Source organism: Pelophylax lessonae (genome assembly GCF_965119305.1).
Source record: "Pelophylax lessonae genome assembly, chromosome: 6".
Taxonomy (NCBI): Eukaryota; Metazoa; Chordata; class Amphibia; order Anura; family Ranidae; genus Pelophylax; species Pelophylax lessonae.
The window spans coordinates 64,243,737-64,268,266 of NC_138773.1; the positions used below are offsets into that span (position 1 = coordinate 64,243,737).

At 48.7% G+C, this 24,530-nt stretch overlaps 1 protein-coding gene across 1 annotated transcript in view; it reads right to left on the bottom strand.

Annotated features, from left to right (window-relative positions):
* Positions 1–18,726, bottom strand: part of NHERF2 (NHERF family PDZ scaffold protein 2) — a 199,570-nt gene extending 180,844 nt beyond the window's left edge. Inside the window, exon 1 of the mRNA XM_082260628.1 lies at positions 18,369–18,726. Within this exon, the coding sequence (XP_082116754.1) occupies positions 18,369–18,578 (210 nt within the window). The 5' untranslated portion in view covers positions 18,579–18,726. The remainder of the gene's footprint in view (positions 1–18,368) is intronic.
* Between the last annotated feature and the right edge of the window lie 5,804 nt (positions 18,727–24,530).

Here is a 24,530-nt window from a genome sequence, read left to right on the forward strand (position 1 = left end):
GATCCTGCACTTTTCTGTTCAGCCATGGTGAGGCTTGTCTCTGACCTCCCCGTCTCAGCAGTGGGCAGCAGGAGAGGAGGACAGAACTCCTCCTACAGATCCTGCACCTCTCTGTGCACCCGCAGCACCCCCTTATCTCCATCTATCCTGGTCTCCTCATTCAGCAGACTCCAGCCCTCCTCTGGTCCTCCTCCAGACCCTGTACTTTCTGATTCCCAGCTTCACCCCCAGTTTCTTCCTGGTAGCAGCACAAGGCAAGGAGGGTGCACTGTTATTTAAGGGAGGGTGAAGGACTCTTGACTTCTGATGGTGGGTGGATAGGGTGCTCTGGACTAGTCTTACAGATACAACTGACACAACTGACCCTTTAGGGCAACCGTAATGCTGATGAGGCCAGCGATGAAAGTTTGATACCCCTGTTATAAGCGGTTACAGCAACAGTTTTGTTCCTTTTGGGATAAAGGTTTATATATATATATACCTAAATAAAGGTATATAGGTTTAAAGGTATATATAAAGGTTTATATATATATATAAAACTAAATAAATAAAACTGATCATTGTAAGCACACCTGTCAGTGTTAAATGGTTTGTCTCATCCTTGTAACTCACACATTCTGTTAGAATTTGTTCTAACTGACTTACTGGCTGGATCACCAGATGGAAATAAAAGAAAGAAAGCCTAAAAAAGAAAACACATGCAGCCGTCACATCTAAGGATTGTTAAGCTGCAATATAATTAATGTTTGTTTTTGGGTTTATTACTGTTATAAAATGTCTCCAGCATCAGATTTATCGATTCCCGTCCGGCGGATCGGATGACAATCGGATGGAAACAGACATGTAGTGCGACCACCCATAGAGAGGAGTGGGCTGTGTCTGTGTCTGCTCTGCATAGTGGAGCAGACGCTGTCCTGTCATCCGCCTGCTCAGCAGGGATCAGTGGACAGCAGGCGGATCTCCTTTTAGGGATCCGCTCCCTCTGAAAGGGGTCTTACAACTAGAAAAGACTGAGGAAATGCTTTCTCCTGGCTCCAGCAGACTGATGACATCACAGCAGCCTAGACAAAGACCCGAGATGAGCTCCAGGAAGGATTTAATAATAACAGGTAGAGCATTTATGCGCTATTATACTGCAGATGTATACTGGGAGATGTCAGGAATTTACAGAATTCTCATCTCTGAGCAAGCATTCAGGAAGTATTTGGTGACCCTGGATGATGCCTGAACAAAAATGGTGCCGTCCCTCCGGAGAGAAAAGCAGATGTAGTCATCTTGCAGTGTTCTCTGCGATCTCCTTACTTATCATGCATGGACTTTACATGGAAAAATATATCAGATGCCAGACCCACATTAATAGAGAATGAGAAGCTCTCTATAATACATGCATGCCTATGTGTACAGAAAAGCATTCTTATGCTAATAGCATTCTGCAATTTATGGAAAACATAAATACAAGTGACAGTCATGGAAATGATTATACAGAATAGGGGCTGTGCAGCCACACGCCAGAACCCCGTCTGTACTTATACTATACAATACAAAGTGTTGGTGACTTGTAAAATACTGCTTACTGCTATACAAACCTTTATTGTTAATATATAATAATATGTTCCTGAATCATTGAAAAATGTATTATTAATGTAACTGTACTGAGCTTTGTGTAAGGGAGCCGCCATCATTGTTACTGCAGGTACTCACACAGAGCATCATAATACTCGACAGCAGTGATTCCAATAGGGCCATCAGCCTCCTTTTAGATGTAGATCCCCTAACCTCCCACAGTGCCCCCCAATCTTCCAGGATGGCTCACATACCCCCTAAAGAGCCCCCAGTCCCTTTAGCATCATCCATCCTCGCAAAGTGCCCCCTAGACCCCCCAAGTGCCCCCTACCCGCTGCAGAGTCTCCAGTTCCTCATAATGCGCCCAACAGCGTCCCACAGTGCCCCCCAATCTACCAGGGTGGCTCACAAACCCCCCTAAAGAGCCCCCAGTCCCATTAGCATTATCCATCCTCGCAAAGTGCCCCCTAGACCCCCCCAAGCGCCCCCTTACCCACTGCAGAATCTCCAGTTCCTCATAATGTGCCCAACAGCGTCCCGCAGTGCCCCCCAATCTACCAGGGTGGATCACATACACCTCTAAAGTGCCCCCACTCCCCTTAGCATCATCCATCCTTGCAAAGTGCCCCCTAGACCCCCAAGTGCCCCCTAACCTGCTGCAGAGTCTCCAGTTCCTCATAATGTGCCCAACAATGTCCCGCAGTGCCCCCAATTTACCAGGGTGGCTCACATACCCCCCTAAAGAGCCCCCAGTCCCCTTAGCATCATCCATCCTCGCAAAGTGCCCCCTAGACCCCCCAAGTGCCCCCTAACCCACTGCAGAGTCTCCAGTTCCTCATAATGAGCCCAACAGCGTCCCGCAGTGCCCCCCAATCTACCAGGGTGGATCACATACACCTCTAAAGTGCCCCCAGTCCCCTTAGCATCATCCATCCTCGCAAAATGCCCCCTAGACCCCCCCAAGTGCCCCCTAACTCGCTGCAGAGTCTCCAGTTCCTCATAATGAGCCCAACAGCATACCACAATGCCCCCCGGTCTCCCATCCACATAGAGAGACTCTCAGCCCCCCCCCCCCCCCCAGGCTGCATCCCCCAGCTCCCTCTAGAAATCTCATCCTCTCTACAGCGCCCTAGGTCTCCTGCAAAGTCCCCAACACTACAACCTCTACTGTGATCTGAGGACGGCTCGGTCTGAAAGGTCTCTGGAACCTCACTAATGCACAATCCATGAAGAAAAGCCGCAACATCGGTATAAATGAGTGAAACGCCTGTCCTTTATTATATACAGTGGAACACACAAATACTAACGCGTTTTGGGCATTCGGGCCTTAAAGCGGAGCTCCACCCAAAAGGAGAAGTTCCGCTTTAAGCACTCTTCCCTCCCACAATATACCATATTTGGCATGTCATTTATTTTTGGGGGGGAGCGGGTACCTAGTTTTGACAGCTACCTGCTCCCACTTCCACTCCCTTAAGCCCATCCAGAACTTTCCTCCCCCCACAGTAGCACCCAGCCCCATCTAGAGATTTAACACATATTATGTATTCCTATACTTTTCTTTTTTTGACTTTTACTGTTGGGGCACAGAAGCTTCCTGAAGAATTTACTAGGCCCTGAGTACCTGAACTTGACCTGGTATCAGCTGCATCCAACTCACTATACAGCATCACTCAGACTGGAAAAGGGAGGAGCAAGCCTGGATATGTAATAAATCAAGTGTTAAAAAAAGGCTGCCCTGTGATATGAAGTGTGTAAATCTCAGGTCTGGATGGACAGAAATACAAATACAAATATTTGGCAAGTAAAACTGCCCCCTTATATGTATTTGATCTGTGTATTTAAAGTGGCTGTAAACCCTTACATATACCCAGTGAAGTGAATGGCCTCAGGTAATACACAGAGATGAAGCAAAGCCTCCTACATAAGTTGAACCTGTTTATCTGCATCCTTCTTTTCTCTACATCTGTTCAAAATGCTGAATTATAAAGCTTATCTGAAAAAAGGGGGTGGAGAGCTGAAGTTACACTATGCAGAGCTCAGTGAGGAGAGTTCTGAGATCTGATTGGAGGAAAGAGACACACCCCTCCTCACACAGTTCATAGGAACAGAGCTGAGGCTTTCAATCAGCTGGAGGTAACCATTTTTCTCTTGGTGATTGGAGGGAAGGGAGGGGGAGGGACCCCCCCTCTTCACACAGAACAGAGCTATAGCTGTCAATCAGCTGGAGATCCCCCCTGTCACCTTTTTTCTCTTGGTGTCAGTAAAACTTGTCAGAAGAGATTCATGCTGATAGGAGAGGAATGAAGCAGTAGACAGAAATTACACTTAGAGCTCTGAAGTGAGAGAAGTAAACACTATAGAGGGATATGCTTTGTTCGTATTTCATGTCTGAGGTTTAACTTTAACTGCTTGCCTGGAGTTTTAATTTAGATTTAGAGTCTTTTCAATGAGCAACTGTGCGTCTGCCGCCAGAGAAAGCGTTAAACCAATCACAGCACAGAGACTTGTTTCCAATGCTGTACAAGATGGTTTGAATCCTCTGGAGGGGTTCTCGAGAGACCGGTATCATCTCGGGACTTCTACAAGACCCGTGTCTAATCCGGTGCCTGGGAAGAAGTGAGGTGAAGACAAATATATCACAAAGTCGTTTCTACACAGGCATCTATAGACATGGAAGGAAGCAAGAATCGATAATTGTCAATGGAAGGGATGAAGTCATCATCTGGAATGATCCACAGTCATAAGACTGGCTTATGAGGGACATCATCCAAAAGTGAAAACTACAAAGCCCATCATGCACTGAGGCCAGAGAACGCTGGGAGTTGGTCCAACTGCAGCTGGAGAGCCGCAGGTTGCAAATGTTTTGACTTGCAGCTGTTGGTGACGGCTGTCAGGGCTTCCAACATCTTTCCGGATAATAATAAGGAACAGATGGCCATCTTTTAGAACGAGCCAGTTACTAATTAGGTCAGTGGTAGGTCTCAACTCGACAGGAAATTTCACTGTGGTTTTCCACTTGGCGCTTTGCAAGGCCAGCAATCACTTGTCACAGATTAAGCCCTCAATCCTGCCAAACTGATTGATGACAAAGAAGTAACATGGAGACAAGTCTTCATACAATCCAAAGTCAAAAGCTGCATTCCAGATCCTTCAAAATGACTTCACATAGGAGTGCGTTTCGCTATACTGTGCCTTCTGTAAGCAACCAATAGGCATCTAGCTTCCATGTTTTCAGACAGAACAGAAAATAAAAAGAGATGAGTTGATGGGCTGTGAGGGTCAGCACTGTCCTTCAGCCTTGTAAAGTTCAGGAAGCACAAACAAAATCTCATCCTGCTTGAAAGCAAATCTAAACTCAATCACTTAAATCTCATATAAGCTTAATATATAACTAAAAGGCAAAACTTTTTTTAGTTTTGGATAGAGTGGAGATTGTTTAGAACCCCTGTCAGTTTTTATTGCTGTCTGTGTTCCCATTAACCACTTGCCGACCACCGCACGACTATTTACGGAGGCGGTCAGCCCCTCACAGGCAAAGCGACGTAGGGCTACGTCGCTAGCCTGTGAGGCTCTAGGGAGCGAGCGCGTGCCGCCGGAGGCGCGCTCCCTCTCCCGCGCAGTCACGGACTCTCCCGCGCGTGTTCCCGTCCGCCGGGCACTCGCGATCGTCCGTTACACCGGGAGAAAGGCAGGCGGCTAATGTAAACAAAGCCGCCTGTCATTCTCCCCTGTGTAAGAATAGTGATCATACGGTTCTACTATGTAGGACCGTTGATCACTGTTCTTACACATCAAGCCACAGCCAATCACAGTTAGAAACACGCCCCTAGGGACACACTTAACCCCTCCCTCTCAAAAAAAGTTAACCCCTTCACTGCCAGTGTAATTTCTACAGTAACAGTGCATATGTATAGCACTGATTACTGTAGTAATGTCACTGGTAACCCCAAAAGTGTCAAAAATGTCAGTCAAGGGTCCGATCTGTCCACCCCAGTCCCGCAAAAAAGAAATCGCAGATCGCCGCCATTACGCGTTAAAAAAAAAAAACAACAAAAATGACAAAAATCTTTCCCTTTGTTAGTAAACGCAATAACTTTTGCGCAAACCAATCAAAATACGCCTTTTGCGATTTTTTTCACCAAACATATGGTAAAAAAAAAATTGGCCTAAAATGTTAAAAAAATTTGTTTTTTACATTTTTTTGGGGAATTTCATATAAAAAATGTGAAAAATATTGTTATTTTTGCAAAATTGACGTTTTTTTTGTTTATAGCACATGATCAAAAAATCGCACAGGTGATCAAATACCACCAAAAGAAAGCTCTGTTTGTGGGAAAAAAAGGATGCCAAATTCGTTTAGGTACAGCGTCGCACGACCGCGCAATTGTCCGTTAAAGTCACGCAATGCCGAATCGCAAAATAGGCCCTGGTCAGGAAGGGGGTAAAATCTTTCGGGGCTTAAGTGGTTAAGGGGATTCACCCTCTCTATTTGTCCTATTTACCATTATCATTGAAATTGAAAGTGAAAAAAAATCCCAAATTTTGGAGTATCCCCAGAAAAGTAATAGAGGGGAAATCTTCCAATGGGGATACTAGATCTGGTGACCTGGGTGTCCCCAAGGGATTCCCCTAAAGTGGTTGTAGAGCCTCAAGGTTTTTAAACATAATGCATTCTATGTCTTCAGCTACCTACAGACCCCTCCCTTTCACTTACCTGGGCCAGATCCAGTGATGTGCACGAGAGCAGTGGCTCCAGTCCCTGTCTCTCTCCTCATTGGACAAATTAATGGCAGCAGGAGCCATTGGCTTTGTTCACATTTCATGTCTGAGGTTTACAACCACCTTAACTGCTTGCATGGAGTTTTAATTTACGCCTAGTCTTTTTAAAGAGCAACTGTGCGTCTGCCGCCAGAGAAAGCGTTAAACAGATCACAGCACAGAGACTTGTTTCCAATGCTGTACAATATGGTTTGAATCCTCTGGAGGGGTTCTCCAGAGACCGGTGTCATCTCGGGACTTCTACAAGACCCGTGTCTAATCCGGTGCCTGGGAAGAAGTGAGGTGAAGAAAAATATATCACAAAGTCGTTTCTACACAGGCATCTATAGACATGGAAGGAAACAAGAATCGATAATTGTCAATGGAAGGGATGAAGGAGTCATCATCTGGAATGATCCACAGTCATAAGACTGGCTTATGAGGGACATCATGCAAAAGTGAAAATGGCTGCAGCAAAACTACAAAGCCCATCATGCACTGAGGCCAGAGAACGCTGGGAGTTGGTCCAACTGCAGCTGGAGAGCCGCCGGTTGCAAATGTTTTGACTTGCAGCTGTCGGTGACGGCTGTCAGGAATTCCAACATCTTTCCAGATAGTAATAAGGAACAGATGAGGATCTTTCAGAATGAGCCAGTTACTAATTAGGTCAGTGGTAGGTCTCAACTCGGTTTGAATACGTAGGTTTTTGTAAAGTGGGGTACACACTAGTAGAAAATTTGCCGAAAATTCCCACCCGAGGTAAAATTGTACGATTTTCGGCTAGTGTGTGTACACAACTCTCAGCAGCCGATGCCGACATTTTCAACGAAAAACAACGGAGGGGCAAACACCAAAATTTTAATCGTCCGTCCACAGACAACCAATTTTCGTTTAATGTGTATGCGCATGATCTGAAGTTGGTGACAACCCTGAAGTCTAGGAACAAATGTCCCAAAAAAAAAATCGGACGAGAAATTTTGTGAACATTTATGCACTGTTAACTAAAAACGGTAATGACCGCTGAGCAAGAGAGAGAAAAATCGGAGGATATTTCGTCCGATTTCCGTCAAGTGTGTACGGGCCTTTAACCTAATGCCCCGTACACACGCACCGATTGTTGGCCGACCGATCGGCCGTCTTTTGTCCAGTGTTGTTGTGTTGGTTGAAATGTGCTCTAGACTTGCACTGGACTTTTGTTGGCCGACAGAAACCAACTGCAGAAGTGATGTCATGTTCTGGTTTACTTTTCGTGTGTTTTTTCTTCTCTGAGCATGCCCAGTCTTGCTCATCAGATTTTTGTCTGCCGAAATCTGTACTGACTGACGAACAATCGGCCGTTCTGTTGACGGCCAACAAAAATTTTATAGCATGCACAACAGATTTTGTTTCGGCCAAAAAGTCGCAGTCGGTTGTCGGAAGCATCATACTAACAAGCCGACAATCGGCCGATCGGACGTTGGCCGAAAATTTACAGCCAACAATCGGTGCGTGTGTACGGGCCTAAACATGACGATTAGTTTGGGGGGAACAAAGGGTTGGGAGGAAGAGCTGCTCTCCAGAGATCATCTATGAAATGGTTTTGTCCCAAGGAACCGCACTCCAACCTTTTACTTTTACTGCATTACACACACTATGTACAAACATTATGGGAGGCAACGCTTTCCCGTCCCCTTTCTCCAACTTCTATAATTATATAAGCTTTTTTTGGAATGCAGGAACTAATTTGGGACCTACCCACGTCTTCTCTGCACCTTGCTCTGGGGATTGGCTTTAAGGAAATGCAAAACAAGAACTGAAAAAACGAGATTTATAAGTTAGAAAGTTAATATTTGTTAGAAAGTTTATATGCTGTTTGCTTTTGGTTACATTGAGTAAGGTAGCGGCTCAGATGACCCACAGAAGGGTGCAATTTCAAGTCAATCATACGTGTGCAAAAAATGGGACTTAGAAAATGACAGGACTTGGGGCAGGGAGATTTGGTTGCTGGAATTTTCAACGTATATAGAGTACGGCCAAAGGTTTGCACTCGCCTGGCTATCACAGATACCATGAAGCCAAATGTATGCGGAGACCCATTCATATTATTGAGGTCAGATGTTTCCAGTAAGGGGTACTGTTAGGCTACATTTACACCTAAGTGTCACAATTTTACACGATTTTGTGTGTTTTTTGGAGCACAATTGAGCGTTTTTGCAGCTTTAGTCAGGCGTTTTCCAACTAAAAGGTGTGGAGTCCTGCTTAAAAAGTGGCTGAGAACTGCTGTATGAGCAGAAAATGCGCAACAAAACTCTCGAAAAAAGCTCATGTAGGCTTTTCAGGAATTTCCATTGAAGTCTATGGGGACAAAAACCCCTCAATTCTGCCTGATATAAGCTTGTGTACTTTTATGAGCAAGAAGTGACATGACGCTTAAGGCTGGTGGTACACACTTGACGAAAATCGGACGAAATGTCCTCCGATTTTTCTCTCTCATGCTCAGCGGTCAAAACCGTTTTTATTTGACAGTGCATAATGTTTACGAAATTTCTCGTCCGATTTTTTTTTTTTTTTTCCGGGATATTTGTTCCTAGCCCTCCGGGTCGTCAGCAACTTCAGATCATGCGCGGTCTTTCCTATCCGATCTTTCGCGGACGTACTGCATACACATTAAACGAAAATTGGTCATCTGGGGATGGACAATAAAAATTTTGGTGTTTGTCCCTTTTTTTCATTGAAAATATTGGCATCGGCTGCTGAAAGTTGTGTACACACTAGCTGAAAATCGTACGATTTTACCTCGGACAGGAATTTTCAGCAAATTTTCTACTAGTGTGTACCCCACTTTAGTTGTGAACAACGGCTATTGAAAACAATAGCTTTGTTTGTTGAGCAGTTTTGAGCTTTGAACAAGCTATCCAATTGCCTCTCGGGGGATCAGAAAGGATTTTTTTCCCCTGCTGTAGCAAATTAGATCATGCTTTGCTGGGGTTTTTTCGCCTTCCTCTGGATCAACTGCAGGTATAGGATTGTGTTGGGTTTTCTTTACTGTTTTTTTTTATTCGTTGAGCCAGATCCTGGACCTCAACCTTACTGAACATCCAACCAGAAAGGCAATTGTGGGCCAGGTCTTTCCATCCAACATCAGTACCTGACCTTACAAATGCTCTTTTAGCTGAATGGGCCCAAATACCCACAGACACACTCCATAATCATTTGGAAAGGGTTCCTAAAAGTGTGTAGGCTAATAAAGTCACAAAGGGGGTGATGGGGAACACCATATTAATGTCCATGGTTTGGAATGGGATGTCCAATAAACTCATATAGGTGGGATGGTCAGGTGCTCACAAACTTTTGGCCACACAGTGTATATATATGAAGCTGGGGGTTGGTATATACACCCTGTTCTACCTTTAATTCAATTATCAGATTTTGAGAAGACTGACCCTTTAGATTGGAATTGTACCATTCTCTTTGTCTTCTCATCTTAGTGAACAGAATGATACTGAATCGGTAGACATAAATGACCTGGTAGCAAATGAATGGACTGGCACTATAAAGTGGGGTACACACTAGTAGAAAATCTGCCGAAAATTCCCGTACGAGGTAAAATGGTACGATTTTTGCCTAGTGTGTACACAACTTTCAGCAGCCGATGCCGACATTTTCAACAAAAAAAAACCGAAGGACAAACACCAAAATTTTTATCGTCCGTCCCCAGACGACCAATTTTCGTTTAAAGTGTATGCAGTACGTCCGCGAAAATCGGATACGAAAGACCGCGCATGATCTGAAGTTGCTGACAACCCGGAAGTCTAGGAACAAATGTCCAAAAAAAGAAAAATCGGACGAGAAATTTAGTGAACATTTATGCTCTGTCAACTAAAAACGGTAATGAACGCTGAGAAGACAGAGAAAAATCGGAGGATATTTCGTCCGATTTTCGTCAAGTGTGTACGGCCCTTAAGTTGCAGTACACACTTCCCAATGGTGCAAGTAATGGAGGTACTGACAGTATATACCAGGGTCCACAGAGTCCTAGGGTTCCTCCACAGCAATGTTTCTCAACCTTTTTTCAGTCAAGGCGCCATTTAAAATTCTGCACAATCTCGCGGCAACCCATTCTAAAAAAAGTTTTACATAACGCAGCAACATCTACATGCATAGGACACCCAACGTTAGAGGTGATTTAGTCTTCCAAAGAAAATACACATTTGCACACTGGTGCTGAGTACTATTCAAATATTTGTCTTCTCCTTCAGTTTCTCTTCCTCTTCCAGCTTATATGACCCCAGTGTTGAAAGAGAGTGACTGGGGTGGGTAAACTAGGATGCTGTGCAGGTACCCAATGTCCTCCTTATCAACCAATGGCATCATTGGTTGTTGGGATACCGACGGATAGAAGATTGTTATGGTGAACAATGAAAAACTGTGGCTTTGTATAACTAAAAGGCAGGCTTGATCCACCTGCTGGCTTTTATACAGTTTTTGGGCAATTTTTAGGCATTTTGTCAAGGCACCCCTGAAGAAAACTGAAGGCACCCCAGGGTGCCTGGACACCCTGGTTGAAAAAGGCTGCTAGGGGTTCCTTGAGCAATGAGCAATTTCTGCCTCTCCGATAAGTTCCCACTGACACCATTGATCTTTTAGCTATCTGTAAGGGGGTAATTTGTCCCAATGACCACAAATGTAAGGAGAATTCTTCCCACTGACTATCTCACTAATGTGTCATGAGTTGTAGATATCGTCATTTTTAGCAGGGGTTCCCTGAGACCAGAAAGTTATTTCCGGGGTTCCTCTGTGTTGAAAAGGTTGAGAAAGGCTGATCTATACTATCAAAGAGGTTGTAAACCCATACAAACATTTTTATGCATCGCATACTAGCTCATTATGAAATACTTACCTTAGAACGAGCCCCCGCCGTGCCGTCCGCTCACCTCTATGATCATCTGATTGGCCGGAACCGCGGTGACGTCACTCCCGCGCACGTGCGCTGGAGCCGATGGTCATGGCACGGGACTCTGAAGGAACGGCACCAGCGGCCGTTCCTTCAGAGCGCATGCGCCAGTGACGTCACTGGCTGCATGTAAGGTAAATATCTCCTAAACGGTACATGTTTAGGAAATATTTACAGTACCTATAGGTAAGCCTTATCATAGGCTTACCTATAGGTACAACTTGCAGAGGAGGGTTTACTTCCTCTGTAAAAGTACTTGATCACGTAAAGTAGAACTATAGGCAAAACTTTTTTTTTTAATTTTGGATAGAGCAAAGGGCCAGGGTTATTATAACCCGTCAGATTTTTTTTTTTTCACCATTTGTGTCCCATTTCAGAGATTTGCCTTCACTTCCTGTCCTATAGCCAAAGAGGAAGAGAGAGGAAATCCCTGCAATCCCATTGGAAGGTTACTTTTCTGCGGACAACCCCATTTTTGTGTTTTCCTTTTCTTTCACTTTCAATGATAATGGTAAACAGGACAAATAGAAAGGGTTAGGGTCCTTTCACACGGCTGCTCCGTGTGAAAGGTCCGCTGCTGGACTTTTTTTTTTCCACGGAGCGGATGACATTTCTGTCATCCGCTCCGTGTGCCCGCATATCATCCCATCCGTTTGCGGATGATATGCGGACATAATGTAAGTATATGGCACTGCGGATGTCAGCAGATGACACCGCTGACATCCGATTTTCCTTCCTTTCCGTTTTTTACACGGAAGAAAAAATAGGGTTCTGTTCCATTCGTAAAAACGGAACAGAACTGAAAGGAGGAAAATCGGGTGTCAGCGGATGGTATTCCGCTGACACCCGCAGTGCCATTCACTTACATTATGTCCGCAAATCATCCGCAAACGGATGGGATGATTTGCGGACACACGGAGCGGCCGTGTGAAAGGACCGTAAGAAACTAGAAACAGGACTTATTCACTCATAACAAGACATATGGACGTGAATAAGTCCTATTCATGTATTTTGTACCATGTCCAATTGTGTGCACTTTTTTATCAGTTGTTACAATTTTTGTACCTATAGTTGAAAGCTGTTGTTTCAGCATTGTGGTGATTTTTTATCTGGATTTAATAAAAGATAAGTTTTATTGATTTTTCATCTACATTAGACATACAATACACCAGGGCTTGACAAATTTGCTTGAAATCTATGAGCCTGCTAAAAAAGTTAGGAGTCAGTTTTTTTTTGCGCATGCCGAATGGCCGGCTTCTGTCGGACTGGCTGCCATATACATGGGCCGAATAGCGGTCAGTTTTTAATGAACCGGCTGATGTTGGCCGGCATTCAGCCCGTGTGTACTTGGCTTGATGATGAGATGGGCAGTGGCTCACTAGGGAAGGACAGTGCAGCAAGTTGGAGGCTATAGGAGATCCAGTAACTCATACCACCCTAGCCCCCTTTCATACGGGCACCTCCGCTAAGCGGAATCCTCTTGCTCAGCGGGGATTTCTCTGCTAGTCCCCTCTGAGCAGATGGATTACAGGTTTTGTCCACTCCGCTATGCAGAGCGAACCTGGACACAGTCCCGCTCTCATCTATGGGGCAATCGGATGGAAATTGACTGCCTGTTCATTTCCATCCGATGTCATCTGATTCAATCCCTAGGATGGATAGAAAGTAGGATCACCATCCATCTGTTTTTGGGGGACAGGATCGGATGGCGGCGGTTGTCAGCGGACATCCGCGGCTCCATAGAGGAGACTGGAGGGTCCGGTCAGGTCCGCCTGAAAAATTGACAGGCCGACCTGATTAGACAGCCCCTGTGAAAGGGACCTTCAGCTGTGTGGTATGACAGGGAAAGAATGAAAAAAAATATATTTTCATGAAAAAAAACAATAATAATAATATTAAAAAACTGTTTCCATCTTTCTGATGTTGTAAATGGAACTGAGGCCATTCAAACCAGCTGCCCTACACTCCCTGTCCACTCACCGGTAAGGACAGGTCACCAGATCAAGCCCGCAACACCTCCAACCTCTTCTCTTTGGAAAGAGATGGGTGGGCAGTGAGCGCAGGCAGGGGGAACCCTCAGCACCGCCAGTGACTACTTGTTGCATCCCACCACACCATAAGAGGGCGCCAGTTCCCCAATGTAAGCGTCTTGCTCCAGCAGGCCGCAAAGCCTCGGCCTCACTTACTGCCCAACGTGGCATCTTAGTCCACGCACCCGTGGGCAGGGGGCACATGGGGAGAGGACACCTGCTGCAGTGTACCCCAGGCGCCAGGCCGCTAATTCTAGTCGCCAATGCGACCTGGCGCCTGGGGTTTGTTGAGCCCTGCAAAACATTTCTCTCACAATGATCCATTACAAACATCTGAAAACATAACAAGGGAAAAGGACAGCACAGAAAATGTAAGAGAGAATATTTTTTTCTCTGTCTTGAATAAGCACCAAAACACAGAATACCGTATGCATGGCCCCAGAGTGCCAAAGGGGTCCAGGCTGAGCAGTAGTAATGGAAAGGCCTAGTTACCTGGCAATGCATTGCTGAGTATTCAGAATGGGTAGCGCAGTGTGAGTAGCTGAGTTACCTGCCAGTGAGTGCAGTTACTTAGACTGTCCAGAGTATATGATAGTACATAGTATACTACAGAGAGGATTGGTAATTTGGTGATATGACAATACATAATACAGAGAGGATTTATAATTGGGTGATATGATAGTATGTACTGCAGAGAGGATCAATAATTTGGTGATATGACACTATATACTACAGGGAGGATCAATAATTGGGTGATATGACAGTATATACTACAGAGAGGATCAGTAATTCGGTGATATGACAGTATGTACTACAGAGAGGATCAATAATTTGGTGATATGACAGTATGTACTACAGAGAGGATCAATAATTTGGTTATATGGCAGTATGTACTATAGAGAGGATCAATAATTTGGTTACATGACAGTATGTACTACAGAAAGGATCAATAATTTGGTGATATGACAGTATGTACTAAAGAGAGGATCAATAATTTGGTTATATGGCAGTATGTACTACAGAGAGGATCAATAATTTGGTGATATGGCAGTATGTACTATAGAGAGGATCAATAATTTGGTTACATGACAGTATGTACTAAAGAGAGGATCAATAATTTGGTGATATGACAGTATGTACTATAGAGAGGATCAATAATTTGGTTACATGACAGTATGTACTAAAGAGAGGATCAATAATTTGGTGATATGACAGTATGTACTACAGAGAGGATCAATAATTTGGTTACATGACAGTGCATGTACAGAGAGGATCAATAATTTGGTGATATGGCAGTATGTACTACAGAGAGGATCAATAATTTGGTGATATGGCAGTATATACTACAGAGAGGATCAATAATTTGGTTATATGACAGTATATACTACAGAGAGGATCAATAATTTGGTGATATGACAGTATGTACTACAGGGAGGATCAATAATTTGGTGATATGACAGTATGTACTACAGAGAGGATCAATATTTTGGTGATTGAACAGTACACAGTGCCTTGACAAAGTATTCACACCCCTTGAAATTTTCCAAATGTTGTCATGGTACAACCAGCAACGTAAATGTACTTTATTGGGATTTTATGTGATAGACCGACACAAAGTGTCACATAACTGTGAAGTGGAAGGAAAATAATAAATAGTTTTCAGATTTTTTTTACAAATAATGTAAGAAGAAAAGTGAGGCGTGCATTTGTATTCACCCCCCAGTCAATACTCAGTAGAACCGCCTTTCAATGCAATTACAGCTGTAAGTATTTTTGGGGTGTCTCTACCAGCTTTGCACATCTAGAGAGTGACATTTGTTCTGCACAATAGCTCAAGTTGTGTCAGATTGGATGGAGAACGTCTGTGAACAGGAATTTTCAAGTCTTGCCACAGATTCTTAATTGGAATTAGGTCTGGACTTTGATTGGGTCATTCTAACACATGAATATGCTTTGATATAAACCATTCCATTGTAGCTCTGGCTGTTTGTTTTGGGTCGTTGTCCTGCTGGAAGGGGAACCTTCGCCCCAGTCTCAAGTCTTTTGCAGACCCTCAGGTTTTCTTCTAAGATTGCCCTGTATTTGCCTCCATCCATCTTCCCATCAACTCTGACCACCTTCCCTGTCCCTGCGGAAGAAAAGCATCTCCACAACATGATGCTGCCACCACCATGTTTCACAGTGGGGATGGTGTATTTAGGGTGATGTGCAGTGTTGGTTTTCTGCCACACATAGCGTTTTGCTTTTAGGCCAAGAAGTTCAGTTTTGGTCTCATCTGACTAGAGCATCTTCTTCAACATGTTTGCTGTGTCCCCCACATGGCTTCTCACAAACTGCAATTGGGACTTCTTATGGCTTTCTTTCACCAATGGCTTTCTTCTTCCACTCTTCCATAAAGGGCAGATTTGTGGAGGCACAACTAATAGTTGTCCTGTGGACAGATTCTCCCTCCTGAGCTGTGGATCTCTGCTGCTCCTCCAGAGTTCCCATGGGCCTCTTGGCTGCTTCTCTGATTAATTCTCTCCTCGCCCGGCCTGTCAGGTTAGGAGGACGGCCATGTCTTTGTAGGGTTGCAGTTGTGCCATACTCTTTCCGTTTTCGGATGATGGATTGAACAGTGCTCTGTGAGATGTTCAAAGCTTGGGATTATTTTTGTATAACCTAACCCTGCTTTAAACGTCTCCACAACCTTATCCCTGACCTGTCTGGTGTGTTCCTTGGCCTTCATGATACTGTTTGTTCACTCTAGCAAACCTCTGAGGGCTTCACAGAACAGCTGTATTTGTACTGAGATTAAATTACACACAGATAGAACTGAAAGGCAATTGGTTCCACCAGATTTTAGTTAGGGGTATCAGAGTAAAGGGTGCTGAATACAAATGTACACCACACTTTTCAGATATTTATTTATAAAAAAATTGAAAACCATTTATCATTTTCCTTCCATTTCACATTTATGTGACACTTTGTGTTGGTCTATCACATAAAATCCCAATAAAATACATTTACGTTTTTGGTTGTAACATGACAAAATGTGGAAAATGTCATGGGGTATGAATACTTTTTCAAGGTGCTGTATGTACGGAGAGGATCGGTAGTGCGGTGATGTGACACTATATTCAATATGGGGTAGAGAAGTTACTTGGCATTGAAAATGAAATGCTAAGTGTAGAATAAGTGACACTATGTACTAAGGGGGTCATTATAAAGCAGTGAATGTGACTTCCATCAAACATTCTCTGTTGGTGAATCAATCACTGTCATTTATAAGGAAGATTCTCCTGCAGTAAATGTTTGGTGTAAATAAATGTATTAAAGTGTCATTATATACTACGCAGCTTATTACCAGACCAGGAGGATGGGTGGTTGTGGTGGGTAGTGAGCAGTAATGGGTGGTAATATCTATACAGAGTATTAGAGTCATGGGTAGTGATGTTACCTGGTGGTGGGCAGTACAGGGTAGGGGGTAGCGCGGTGCATAGAGCGGTAAGTAGTACAGAGTAGTAGGTAGGTAGTATAGAGAAGAGGTAAGTGGAGTTACCTGGTGGTGGGTAGTAAAGAGTAGTAGGTAGGTAGGTAGTTTATAGAGCTAAGTGGGATTACCTGGTGGTGGGTACTATAGGGTAGTAGGTAGGTAGTATATAGAGGTAAGTTGTGTTACTTGGTGGTGGGTACTATAGAGTAGGTAGGTAGTACAGGGCAGAGGTAAGTGGGCTTACCTGGTGATGGGTAGTACAGAGTAGTAGGTAGGTAGTTTATAGAGGTAAGTGGGATTACCTGGTGGTGGGTAGTATAGGGTAGTAGGTAGGTAGTATATAGAGGTAAGTGGTACTATAGAGTAGGTAGGTAGTACAGGGTAGAGGTAAGTGGGCTTACCTGGTGGTGGGTAGTACAGAGTAGGTAGGTAGTACAGAGTAGAGGTAAGTGATTACCTGGTGGTGGGTAGTACAGAGTAGTAAGTAGGTAGGTAGTATATAGAGGTAAGTGATTACCTGGTGGTGGGTATTATAGGGTAGTAGGTAGGTAGTTTATAGAGGTAAGTGATTACCTGGTGGTGGGTAGTACAGAATAGGTAGGTAGGTAGTATATAGAGGTAAGTGATTACCTGGTGGTGGGTAATACACTGTAGTAGGTAGGTAGGTAGTATATAGAGGTAAGTGGTGTTACCTGGTGGTGGGTAGTACATGGTAGTTAGGTAGAGGTAAGTGATTACCTGGTGGTGGGTATTATAGGGTAGTAGGTAGGTAGTATACAGAGGTAAGTGATTACCTGGTGGTGGTGGGTACTATAGAGTAGGTAGGTAGGTAGCGGTAAGTGATTACCTGGTGGTGGGTAGTACATGGTAGGTAGGTATATAGAGGTAAGTGGCGTTACCTGGTGGTGGGTAGTACAGAGAAGAGGTAAGTGATTACCTGGTGGTGGGTATTATAGAGTAGGTAGGTATATAAAGGTAAGTGGTGATTACCTGGTGGTGGGTAGTACAGAGTAGGTAGGTAGGTATATAGAGGTAAGTGGCGTTACCTGGTGGTGGGTAGTACAGAGTAGTAGGTAGGTAGGTATGTAGCGGTAAGTGATTACCTGGTGGTGGGTAGTACATAGTAGGTAGGTAGGTAGCGGTAAGTGATTACCTGGTGGTGGGTACTATAGAGTAGGTAGGTAGCGGTAAGTGATTACCTGGTGGTGGGTAGTACATAGTAGGTAGGTAGGTAGGTAGTTACCTGGTGGTGGGTACTATAGAGTAGGTAGGTAGGTAGTTACCTGGTGGTGGGTAGTACAGAGTAGTAGGTAGGTAGGTAGTACAGAGAAGAGGTAAGTGATTACCTGGTGGTGGGTATTATAGAGTAGGTAGGTATATAAAGGTATGTGGTGATTACCTGGTGGTGGGTAGTACATGGTAGGTAGGTAGGTAGGTAGTATATAGAGGTAAGTGATTACCTGGTGGTGGGTAGTACATAGTAGGTAGGTAGGTAGTATATAGAGGTAAGTGGCGTTACCTGGTGGTGGGTAGTACATAGTAGGTAGGTAGGTAGGTAGTTACCTGGTGGTGGGTACTATAGAGTAGGTAGGTAGCGGTAAGTGGTTACCTGGTGGTGAGTCTCTTTCTCCACGTTGGCCCCGTTGACTTGCAGCACTCGGTCTCCGGCTCGGAGTCCGGCCAGCTCGGCGGGGGATCCGGGCTCCACCTTGCGGATATACTGGCCGCTCTTGTTCTTCTCGCCATGCAGGTGGAAGCCGTAGCCTTGCTCCCCCTTCAGCATGTGGCAGAGCCGGGGCTCGGGGCGCTCCTGGGACATGGTGGGTGACGGGCAGGCGGGCAGTCAGTGGGGGACGGCGGGCATAGCGGGGGCACAGAGCGGGGACTCTCCTCTCCTCTCCTCTCCTCGGACAGCTCGGAGCTCCGTGCAGCGCTCAGTGTGCGGCTCCTCCTCCTCTCCTCTCCGCTCTCTGACTTCTCTCTCACTTGCAAACAAGGAAAAGCTACAAAGATGCTGCTCTGGCACCTCCCTCCGATACAGGCTGGAATCTTCCACACAGGAGCCAGGACAGGGACCACATCTGGGGGGTCAGGAGCCAGGACAGGGACCACATCTGGGGGGTCAGGAGCCAGGAAAGGGACCACATCTGGGGGGTAAGGAGCCAGGACAGGGGCCACATCTGGGGGGTCAGGAGCCAGCACAGGGGCCACATCAGGGGGCCAGAAGCCAGGACAGGGACCACATCTGGGGGGGGTAAGGAGCCAGGACAGGGGCCACATCTGGGGGGGGTCAGAAGCCAAGACAGGAGCCACATCTGGGGGGTCAGAAGCCAGGACAGGGGCCTCATCTGGGGGGTCAGGAGCCAGGACAGGGACCACATCTGGGGGTCAGGAGCCAGGACAGGGACCACATCAGGGGGGTCAGGAGCCAGGACAGGGACCACATCTGGAGGGTCAGGAGCCAGGAAAGGGACCACATCTGGGGGGTCAGAAGCCAGGACAGGGACCACATCTGGGGGTCAGGAGCCAGGACAGGGACCACATCAGGGGGGTCAGGAGCCAGGACAGGGACCACATCTGGGGGGTCAGGAGCCAGGAAAGGGACCACATCTGGGGGGTAAGGAGCCAGGACAGGGGCCACATCTGGGGGGTCAGGAGCCAGCACAGGGGCCACATCAGGGGGCCAGAAGCCAGGACAGGGACCACATCTGGGGGGGGTAAGGAGCCAGGACAGGGGCCACATCTGGGGGGGGTCAGAAGCCAAGACAGGAGCCACATCTGGGGGGTCAGAAGCCAGGACAGGGGCCTCATCTGGGGGGTCAGGAGCCAGGACAGGGACCACATCTGGGGGTCAGGAGCCAGGACAGGGACCACATCAGGGGGGTCAGGAGCCAGGACAGGGACCACATCTGGAGGGTCAGGAGCCAGGAAAGGGACCACATCTGGGGGGTCAGAAGCCAGGACAGGGACCACATCTGGGGGTCAGGAGCCAGGACAGGGACCACATCAGGGGGGTCAGGAGCCAGGACAGGGACCACATCTGGGGGGTAAGGAGCCAGGACAGGGGCCACATCTGGGGGGTCAGGAGCCAGGACAGGGACCACATCAGGGGGGTCAGGAGCCAGGACAGGGACCACATCTGGGGGGTAAGGAGCCAGGACAGGGGCCACATCTGGGGGGTCAGGAGCCAGGACAGGGACCACATCAGGGGGCCAGAAGCCAGGACAGGGACCACATCTGGGGGGGAAAGGAGCCAGAACAGGGGGCCACATCTGGGGGGGGGGTCAGAAGCCAGGACAGGGGCCACATCTGGGGGGTCAGAAGCCAGGACAGGGGCCTCATCTGGGGGGTCAGGAGCCAGGACAGGGACCACATCTGGGGGGTCAGGAGCCAGGACAGGGACCGCATCTGGGGGGTCAGGAGCCAGGATAGGGGCCACATCTGGGGGGTCAGGAGCCAGGACAGGGACCGCATCTGGGGGGTCAGGAGCCAGGACAGAGACCACATCTGGGGGGTCAGGAGCCAGGACAGGGACCGCATCTGGGGGGTCAGGAGCCAGGACAGAGACCACATTTGGGGGGGTCAGGAGCCAGGACAGGGGCCACATCTGGGGGATCAGGAGCCAGGACAGGAACAACATTTGGGGGGTCAGGTGCCAGGACAGGGACCACATCTGGGGGGTCAGGAGGCAGGACAGGGGCCACATCTGAGGGGTCAGGGGCCACATCTGGGGGTCAGGAGCCAGGACAGGGACTACATCTGGGGGGACAGGAGCCAGGACAGAGTCCACATCAGGGGGTCAGGGGCCATATCTGGGGGTCAGGAGCCAGGACAGGAACCATATTTGGGGGGGGGGACAGGTACCAGGACAGGGGCCACATCTGGGGGGTCAGGAGCCAGGAGAGAGACCACATCTGGGGGTCAGGAGCGAGGACAGGGACCACATTCTGGGGGGGGGGGTCAGGAGCCAGGACAGAGGCTGCATCTGGGGGGCAGAACCAGAACAGAGACCACATCGGGGATCAGGGGCCACATCTGGGGTTTAGGAGCCAGGACAGGGACCACATCTGGGGGGGCCAGAAGCCAGGACAGGGACCACATCTGGGGGGTCAGGAGCCAGGACAGGGACCACATGTGGGGGGACAGGAGCCTGGACAGGGACCACATCTGGGGGGTAAGGAGCCAGGACAGGGACCACATCTGGGGGGACAGGAGCCTGGACAGGGACCACATCTGGGGGGTAAGGAGCCAGGACAGAGACCACATCTAGGAGGTCAGGAGCCAGAGCAGGGACCACATCTGAGGGGTCAGGAGCAAGGACAGAGACCACATCTGGGGGGTCATGAGCCAGGGCAGGGACCACATCTGGGGGGACAGGAGCCAGGACAGGGACCACATCTGGAAGGTCAGGAGCCAGGACAGGGGCCACATCTGGGGGGTCATGAGCTAGGGCAGGGTCCACATCAGGGGGGTCAGGAGCCAGGACCACATCTGGGGATCTGAGGGGAAAGCAGGCAGGACACTGAACAGATGTGGAGGGGACAGCGGGCAGGACCATACAGATGTGGAGGGGACAGCGGGCAGGACACTAAGCAGATATGGAGGGGACAGTGGACAGGACACCGAGCAGATATGGAGGGGACAGTGGACAGGACACTAAACAGATGTGGAGGGGACAGTGGACAGGACACCGAGCAGATATGGAGGGGACAGTGGACAGGACACTAAGCAGATGTGGAGGGGACAGCGGGCAGGACACTAAGCAGATGTGGAGGGGACAGTGGACAGGACACTGAGCAGATGTGGAGGGGATAGCGGGCAGGACACTGAGCAGATGTGGAGGGGACAGCGGGCAGGACACTAAGCAGATGTGGAGGGGACAGTGGACAGGACACCGAGCAGATGTGGAGGGGACAGGGGGCAGGACACTGAGCAGATGTGGAGGGGATAGCGGGCAGGACACTGAGCAGATGTGGAGGGGACAGCGGGCAGGACACTAAGCAGATGTGGAGGGGATAGCGGGCAGGACACCGAGCAGATGTGGAGGGGACAGGGGGCAGGACACTGAGCAGATGTGGAGGGGATAGCGGGCAGGACACTGAGCAGATGTGGAGGGGACAGGGGGCAGGACACTGAGCAGATGTGGAGGGGACAGGGGGCAGGACACTGAGCAGATGTGGAGGGGATAGCGGGCAGGACACCGAGCAGATGTGGAGGGGACAGGGGGCAGGACACTGAGCAGATGTGGAGGGGATAGCGGGCAGGACACCGAGCAGATGTGGAGGGGACAGGGGGCAGGACACTGAGCAGATGTGGAGGGGATAGCGGGCAGGACACTGAGCAGATGTGGAGGGGACAGTGGACAGGACACCGAGCAGATATGGAGGGGAAAGCAGTCAGGACACTGAGCAGATGTGGAGGGGACAGCTGACAGGACACTGAGCAGATGTGGAGGGGACAGCTGACAGGACACTGAGCAGATGTGGAGGGGACAGTGGACAGGACACCAAGCAGATATGGAGGGGAAAGCAGGCAGGACACTGAGCAGATGTGGAGGGGACAGCGGGCAGGACACTGAGCAGATGTGGAGGGGACAGCGGGCAGGACACTGAGCAGATGTGGAGGGGACAGCGGGCAGGACACTGAGCAGATGTGGAGGGGATACCGGGAAGGACACTGAGCAGATGTGAAGGGGACAGCTGACAGGACACTAAGCAGATGTGGAGGGGACAGTGGACAGGACACCGAGCAGATGTGAAGGGGACAGCTGACAGGACACTGAGCAGATGTGGAGGGGACAGCGGGAAGGACACTGAGCAGATGTGGAGGGGACAGCTGACAGGACACTGAGCAGATGTGAAGGGGACAGCTGACAGGACACTGAGCAGATGTGGAGGGGACAGCTGACAGGACACTGAGCAGATGTGGAGGGGACAGCGGGCAGGACACCAAGCAGATGTGGAGGGGACAGCGGGCAGGACACCAAGCAGATGTGGAGGGGACAGCGGGCAGGACACTAAGCAGATGTGGAGGGGACAGCGGGCAGGACACTAAGCAGATGTGGAGGGGACAGCGGGCAGGACACTAAGCAGATGTGGAGGGGACAGCGGGCAGGACACTGAGCAGATGTGGAGGGGACAGCGGGCAGGACAATGAGCAGATGTGGAGGGGACAGCGGGCAGGACACTAAGCAGATGTGGAGGGGACAGCGGGCAGGACACTGAGCAGATGTAGAGGGGACAGCGGGCAGGACAATGAGCAGATGTGGAGGGCACAGCGGGCAGGACACTGAGCAGATGTGGAGGGGACAGCGGGCAGGACACCAAGCAGATGTGGAGGGGACAGCGGGCAGGACACTAAGCAGATGTGGAGGGGACAGCGGGCAGGACACTGAGCAGATGTGGAGGGGACAGCGGGCAGGACACTGAGCAGATGTGGAGGGGACAGCGGGCAGGACACTGAGCAGATGTGGAGGGGACAGCGTGCAGGACAATGAGCAGATGTGGAGGGGACAGCGGGCAGGACACTAAGCAGATGTGGAGGGGACAGCGGGCAGGACACTGAGCAGATGTAGAGGGGACAGCGGGCAGGACAATGAGCAGATGTGGAGGGCACAGCGGGCAGGACACTGAGCAGATGTGGAGGGGACAGCGGGCAGGACACTGAGCAGATGTGGAGGGGACAGCGGGCAGGACAATGAGCAGATGTGGAGGGGACAGCGGGCAGGACACTAAGCAGATGTGGAGGGGACAGCGGGCAGGACACTGAGCAGATGTAGAGGGGACAGCGGGCAGGACAATGAGCAGATGTGGAGGGCACAGCGGGCAGGACACTGAGCAGATGTGGAGGGGACAGCGGGCAGGACACTGAGCAGATGTGGAGGGGACAGCGGGCAGGACACTGAGCAGATGTGGAGGGGACAGCGGGCAGGACAATGAGCAGATGTGGAGGGGACAGCGGGCAGGACACTAAGCAGATGTGGAGGGGACAGCGGGCAGGACACTGAGCAGATGTAGAGGGGACAGCGGGCAGGACAATGAGCAGATGTGGAGGGCACAGCGGGCAGGACACTGAGCAGATGTGGAGGGGACAGCGGGCAGGACACTGAGCAGATGTGGAGGGGACAGCGGGCAGGACAATGAGCAGATGTGGAGGGGACAGCGGGCAGGACACTAAGCAGATGTGGAGGGGACAGCGGGCAGGACACTGAGCAGATGTAGAGGGGACAGCGGGCAGGACAATGAGCAGATGTGGAGGGCACAGCGGGCAGGACACTGAGCAGATGTGGAGGGGACAGCGGGCAGGACACTGAGCAGATGTGGAGGGGACAGCGGGCAGGACACTGAGCAGATGTGGAGGGGACAGCGGGCAGGACAATGAGCAGATGTGGAGGGGACAGCGGGCAGGACAATGAGCAGATGTGGAGGGGACAGCGGGCAGGACAATGAGCAGATGTGGGGTCACAACAGCTGAGCTGAGTGGGGAGTAGAAAAGTCAGTGCTGAGGACATTAGTGAGATGTGAGAAGCCATGGTCAGGCCCATGTGACTATTGAACTTTCGGTTAATATTAACCTTCCAGCTGATTTAGGTGACCTTTCATTTAGTGATAGGACAGAGAACTCGCAGAGCATTAGTAGGTATTAGATAATCTACAGTGAGCTGTAAGAAAATCACATCTTTATAGTTTGCAGTGTGATAGTTTCAGATAAAAACAAAGACTTCCCACTCGTTCTTATCTTATCTACTGTATGTGGCACTCAATTTCCTTTA